Raw genomic sequence first — 6,559 nt, 5'->3', positions numbered from 1 at the left:
CCCCGTGTCACCAAAACCCGATGTGAAGGCTAAGCCAGGCTAAGCCCGGCAGATCGCGGCAAGAGAAGGCGGCAGGTGTGTCTAATGTAGCGCCAACTCTGCGGAGAAAGGAAGAGAGAGTTGGCGGTCATCCTGCTCCAGAAAAGCCACGACCAGCTTCCTGGGGGAGAGTTTTGCCTGTGAGTTGAAGGCGATGGAGGTGTGTGAGGAGAAGTAACTTCTCGAGGGCAATAAAACTTTAAAGGGACTTTTCTATATCACAAAAGACAAAAAAAAACCTCTGTTGCCACGGGGGGAGGGATATAGCGATAACTGGAGTAATATAGGGTGGCTGCCAGCAGCGTATCACCTGTGAATCGTTACCCCTCTGAAACCTGAACTGGCCTGGTTGATGTCAGGGTGGTCACCTGAGGTGTATTGCTTTGAGCAATTGCCTCAGAGGCTTCAAGAAAGAGGGCTCGCTGTCACAGACACCTGGATGGACCACAGCCCTGCGGTGACGCTGCCAAATAAACGCGCTCGCTAGCGGACTAGCAACTAACTAGCCCGTGAGCGCAAGTGCTTTTCCGATAGCTCTGGACGGGCTCCCGTTAAACGCGGGTTCGCTCCAACACCCTCTCGTCTAACAAAAAGCCCACCTCGGATGCCGACGGGAGCGCAGGGGACAGGGCTGGTGGCACCGCAGCCCGGGGGTTCCCGCGGCGGTGCTCTGCCGCCAGAGGATGGTGCCCCGAAAGCGACTTCTCCGCTCCCGGCTGGGCTCCGCTGGCAGCCTGCCCCACGTCCTCCCGGGGAAAGAGGGAGTTACCGCTGCCCCTGGGGGCGGCCGCTTTGGGGAAAGGACCAGAGAGGAACAAACGCAAATAGGGTATTTCGGGTCTCACCAGACTCTTAGGCTGGATCGCTCCTCTCCTGAGAAATAAAATCCCGCTGCAAAGGAGATGAAGGGGTATCATCTGCGAAAGGGCCAGGCTAAACCCGCACCCGTGCCATATGGGGGGCAAAACGCCAAGCTACTAACTGGTGAGGTGAGGCAGACTATGACTTTCAGATCCAGGACTTAGAATTTGAGCATAGGAGCAGAGATTTTAATCGTTTAAGACGGGATTAATCAGTAAAACACGAATAAAATGTTTTTTGGGGAAAATGCACAGACACATCAGAAAAGATGCCCGAATGTCGTCTCTCGCCGTGCTGGCAGAACGGCGAAAAGCTCCCCAGATGCACGATGTAAACGTTTTTGCCACCAGAAGCGTCTCTGAGTTTCTCAGAGGCAAAGGGAATGCCTTGGACAATAACCTTAAACTTTTTTATAACACGCGCTTCCTCGCGAAACCTGCCTTTCCAAAATTTTGGCTACTTACTCTGTTTCTTTATCTTTGATTACACTCTTCACTTGACCGCCCTTGGTCAGGTATAGTATTATTAAATACACGTTACTTAGGAAGGGGTTTAAATTAATCTTCTCCTTCACCCCCTTAGCAGAGATTATAAATAGATATTTAAAAGGCTTTTCCCTTTTTTTTCCGCCCTCTCCCTCCCACCCCGTTCACCACTTCTGCCTGCAACGCCTGACTCCTAGATAGACAACCAGCTTTGACGCTCAAGCCGACCTTCCCGACGGCGGGAGCGGAGCGCGGGTGGCACCGCAGGTCGGGTCCCGCCTGCCCCCCAGCCCCAGCCCCGCTGCACCTGCCGGACCCGCGCGGGAACAGGCGCCCACGGCGGCTCACCCACGGCACCAGCGTGGACTAAGAAGACGTTTCTCTTTTTCTTTTTTTTTTCTTTCTTTTTTTTTTTTTTTAGTAGTAAGGCTCTTTCAACCTATTTGTTTATTTAGCCAATAAAGTCCGACTAATCCTTTTAGTGCTGACACCTCCTATGGCACCTCGCTAATTGAGCTCTGGTAGTTTCTGGCGTTGGGCAGGGTTTTCTTCCAACTCTAGCGGCAGCAAAGAGCCCAGGCTTCCTCCCTGATCCTCGCTCAAATCTACAGCCTGCCCGCCGTAGCACAGCACGTTCGGAGGATAGATATGAATTGTGGCACTCTTCATTGATTCCCACTAATGAGCCGATCTAAATCAACACTGTCGCTAAGTAGCTCGTCTCGAAGCGTACAGAGGACGCTTGGGCTGGCTCTTCCACTGTTTCCCACGAGTCGCATCGCGGTCGGTAGCAAGAGCTGACCGTAACGATTTGGAGAGAAGAGCGCAGGATTTTTTGCCTCTCGCTTGTTTTTGTACTAGCCTTCGCGTAGCTTGGTCAACTTAATGAAAGGGATGTTAAGAAATTACTCCAAGGGCCCCCATTTCCCGCTTGCTGTTTCCTGGGGCTAACTTGACGCTCATTTCTCCGGGATGCTTGGCGCGTCTCGCCCCTGGGACAAGGAAAGACCTCTCCTGTTTCCCACCTCCCGGCGGTGCGGTGCCCTCGGGGGGGCTTTTGCCCTCGCTGCTCGGAGCCGGGCTGTAGGGGAGCGAGGGGACAAGGGGGTAGAGAGTGGATACGGGGGCTGCGAAAGGGCTGGGAGGGAGAGGGCGGAGGAAGGAGTTTCCCCGCTCGGGCTGCTGTTCCCTGCCCCGTGTTTTGAAAGAGCATCTCGCTCTCACATGGCGTTTCCTCAGCCCCCTGGCTCCACCTCGCCCTGCTGAGGAGGTGTGAGCGAGAGAGGAGCCGGGGAGCCGCTTTTCGCTCCTATTCCACGACACGCCAAGTCCCCGAGCCGCTGTCATGTGATAGCAAGAGAGCAGGAGCTGCAGGGGTCTCCCGACTCGGGCATCATTACAAAACCGCGCCGGAGCGCCCAGACCCGCCACTGCCACGGCGGCCGCCGCCCCGCTCGCCTCCTCTCCCCGCCGCCTCCCGGCGCTCGCCGCAAACTTTTAAGGGGACACTGGACTGAGCGGTGAGAGGGGCGTTTTTCCTTCCTTCCTCTCCGTCTCTGCAGAGGTCCGGGGTAATTTCACGCTCCCGAGCCCTCGGTGCGTGCCGAGCATCAACTCCAGCAGAGTGTGCCAGGCGGCGGAGGGGAATCCCAGGAGATCCGGCGGCCTCCAGGAGGAAAGCGGGGACCCCAGCGGGGGCCGAGACCCGCCTCTGCCCCGCGAGGCCCCGCGGCCTGGGTGGCGGCTGCCTCCCCGGCAAGCGGCGGGGCGGCGAGGCGAGCGCACGCCGTGGGACGACAGCCGCCGCGGGGGCCGTGCGCGGGGCCCGCCGGCGGGCCGTGGGGCCGTCGCGGTCGCGCGTGGGCCGGGCGGGTGTCGCCCAGGATGTAGAGGCGGCGACGGGGCAGGGCAGCGCCGTCCCCGGCATCCCGAGCCCGCCGAGCGCGGGGCAGAGCCGCACTCGGCGCAGCGCGGCGGGGTCGTGCGGCCGCGGGAGGGCTGCGGTGGGGCGGCGATGCCCAGGCCAGGGAAGAGCTCGTACAGCGACCAGAAGCCGCCCTACTCCTACATCTCCCTGACGGCCATGGCCATCCAGCACTCGGCCGAGAAGATGCTGCCCCTGAGCGACATCTACAAGTTCATCATGGAGCGGTTCCCCTACTATCGGGAGCACACGCAGCGCTGGCAGAACTCCCTCCGCCACAACCTCTCCTTCAACGACTGCTTCATCAAGATCCCGCGCCGCCCCGACCAGCCGGGCAAGGGCAGCTTCTGGGCGCTGCACCCGGACTGCGGGGACATGTTTGAAAACGGCAGCTTCCTCCGCCGCCGCAAGCGCTTCAAGGTCCTGCGCCCCGAGCATCACCTGCCCGGCGGCGGCGGGCCGGGCGGCGGGGCGGGCGGCGGCGGCCCCGGCAAGCCCCCGGCGCCCGCCCCGCACATGGTGCACTACTTCCACCCGCACCCTCCACCGCCGCCGCCGCCGCCTCCCCCGGGCAAGGTGCCAGGGCTGGCGAGCTCCGAGGCGGCCGTGGCCGCCGCCGCGGCCGCCGCCGCCGTGGGGAGGCTGCCGCAGTTCTCGCCCTACGGGAGCAGCCAGCCCTCGGGCTTCAAGCATCCCTTCGCCATCGAGAACATCATCGGCAGAGATTACAAGGGCGTGCTGCAGGCCGGCGGGCTGCCGCTGGCCTCGGTGATGCACCACCTGGGCTACCCGGTGCCCAGCCAGCTCAGCAGCGTGGTGAGCTCCATGTGGCCGCACGTGGGGGTGATGGATTCCGTGGCCGGCGTGCCCGTGTCCCCCGACTACGGACCCTTCGGGGTGCCCGTGAAGGCGCTCTGCCACCCGCCGGCACAGACCATGCCCGCCGTCCCGGTGCCCATCAAGCCGGCTCCGGCCATGCCCGCCGCCTCGGCCATCCCCGCTCTGACGGTCGCCGCCTCGCAGATCTGCCCCGCCGCTTCCCCGGCCGCTGCTTCGCTGCTGGAACAGACCGCGAGCAACACCGCCGAGGGCAAGGGCTCCCTCCACTCCGTCCTGGTGCACTCCTAAAGGGCAGGGGGTCGGGGGGAGAGAGGCCCCCAGGCTCCCACGGGAGAGGATGCGGGGGTCCAGGGGACGCGTGCGGCACGGAAACCCGATCGATCTCATGACTATACCCCCGCTGATGTCTGTGTTTATATTGTGTACAATCAGATTATTTGAGAGCCAGGTCGCAGGTAAGAGCTTTTATCGTTGTTAAATATCGTTAGTGGCGGAGAGGTGATGTGAAAATTCGCAGCCGGGGCCAAAGGGGCTGGCTGGGAAGAAGCGCCCGGGAAAGAAGGTCTCCTCCCCACGCCGACAGCCTGCGGCACGGGGCGGCCGCGCAGCCCGGGTTCCCCGCCGAGCCCTCCTCCCGAGGCGGCCAGCCGGGAGGTCCCGCGAAACTCGGGGCCCGGTGGGAGAAGGGCTGCAGGGTGCCGGCGGCTGTGGGGAGCAGAAGGGTAAAACCCCACCGAACTCTGCTTCTCCTTCTCCCCCGAGGGGTAGGAAACTTCTGCCCCGCCGTCCCCGTAAATCTTGCTCCGAAAGAGGTGGGCAAAGCGGTTACCTGGAAAACCCTGACAAACAGCGGGGCCTCAGGACGAGTAATGCTCGCTGTTTAAAGAGCAGGCTTTAAATGGCTCTATTAATTAGTGGCAAATTAAATCACAACGGCACTGACGTCGAAGGGCTCCTTTAACTAACGATCAGTCGTCCTTCCCCCTCACACTTTCGCAGTCCATCCCAGTCTCTCGCATCGGAGGGCATTACCTTAGGAGGGACTGAAGTGTGACCTGGCCTCTCAAGCTGTGCGTGGATTAGTTACTAGTTACTCATTGAAATCAACCCAGCCCGGCGATTCGTAGTTTGTGCTTCTCACATCACCTTTCACCGCTCACAGATACCGCTATTTTGTACGTGTTGCTTGGCGTTTCTTCCAGTGAGTGTGAACACTAAAACCTGGGGTGGGAGGGGGGGGCGGGGCGGGAAAGTCAACAGAAAAACGCTTAAAAATTATTCGGGAAAAGCACTTTAGTGAAAACAGCCTTCGCACAGACGAGGTCTGCGTAAAGCAGAGGGCTCAGAAGTCAGAGCGCGATGCGCTGGCAGACGAGTCCCGGCTGGTTTGTGAGCGGTTGCTGCCGTACCCTGTCTGCCCTGCTGCTGTACACCAATGCTCATTAAAGCCCATCTATTCATCTGCTTCCGCTGGTGCTGCTGTTTGAAACACTCGCCTTTCACACTGCTGAAGAAACGCGTGCTCTGAGCCTAGGTCGGCGCTCCGCTCCCCCTCGAACTGACAGAAGTGCCCGAAAGTTTCCTGGGCGGCACAGCAAGGTGAGAAAAGGGAAAGAAACCGCTTTAGAGGTAAATCGCCGGCTGCAGGGACCCTCCGGCCCGCCGCCACCCGCAGCTCAAGGGCGAAGCGCCGGGTCTGAGGCGGAGGCACCGGCTGAGATCCAGATCCCGCTGAAAGCAACTGGAGTTTTGCCACCGGTCTCAGGGGGTGCTGGATCCCAGCAGCTCCCCGGGATTTACCCGCCTCACGCAGGCGGACTCGCCGTGCCCCGAGAGGCCAGGTCGCGGTCCCGGCCCCTGGGGAAGGGTACCCTGTGTCGGGATCGTCCTTCTTAGTGGACCTCCCGCCAGAGGAACTATAGCTAGGAACAGCAAAACTGTCTGGCCTCGAGTGCCGGCTGTCCAAGGTTTTCCCCACGCATACTCGTGAATCTGTTCGACCACTTGAAATTCAACCGGAATTGTTTAATTTCCAGTTGTTTTCTCTGCTCCAGAGAGGGGTTAGATATTAATTTCCACTCTCAGTGCTGAAAAACATTACTAATAATGCTATGCTAATGAGGCACGGATCAGTATCACGGTTTGGAAATCGAACTGGAAAGGGAAATTGCCTCAAAAGTTTTGCAGACAGATAAACCGAGCAGGAATCCGACACCCGAAAGAAATGATTAAAAAAAAAGACAACGTGATTCACGGTTTCTTTACTCCGCTGCCTTTCATTTTAGGCAGGGAGCCAAGTCGGTATTTCTGCTGCTAAAAACTAGTTACTTACACAGATAGAGATAAATCGCGAGTAGCGCTAGTTTTATATATAGCTCGATGTATTTAAATGTCTTCCACCGCTCTCGAT

The 6,559-nt window shown here is 59.4% G+C and overlaps 1 protein-coding gene across 2 annotated transcripts; it reads left to right on the top strand.

Annotated features, from left to right (window-relative positions):
- Positions 1 to 3,399: 3,399 nt before the first annotated feature.
- Positions 3,400 to 4,437, top strand: FOXB2 (forkhead box B2). Of its 2 annotated transcripts, XM_086629656.1 has the most exons (2): positions 3,400 to 3,784; positions 3,893 to 4,437. In XM_086629656.1, the coding sequence occupies exons 1-2, from the start codon at positions 3,400 to 3,402 to the stop codon at positions 4,435 to 4,437; spliced, it is 930 nt and encodes a 309-aa protein (XP_086485782.1). The 2 variants fall into 2 exon arrangements, with proteins under 2 accessions (XP_086485782.1, XP_086485781.1); XM_086629655.1 differs by having other exon boundaries at positions 3,400 to 4,437.
- Positions 4,438 to 6,559: the final 2,122 nt, after the last annotated feature.

This window comes from Tauraco erythrolophus, chromosome Z, assembly GCF_009769465.1.
Source record: "Tauraco erythrolophus isolate bTauEry1 chromosome Z, bTauEry1.pri, whole genome shotgun sequence".
Taxonomy (NCBI): Eukaryota; Metazoa; Chordata; class Aves; order Musophagiformes; family Musophagidae; genus Tauraco; species Tauraco erythrolophus.
The sequence above is the reverse complement of the archived record's forward strand: the minus strand, read 5'-3'. Positions and strand labels throughout refer to the sequence as shown.

What these genes read in the sequence shown, in the direction of transcription:
- FOXB2 (XM_086629655.1), top strand. Translation starts at nt 3,400, where the DNA reads ATGCCCAGGCCAGGGAAGAGCTCGTACAGCGACCAGAAGCCGCCCTAC.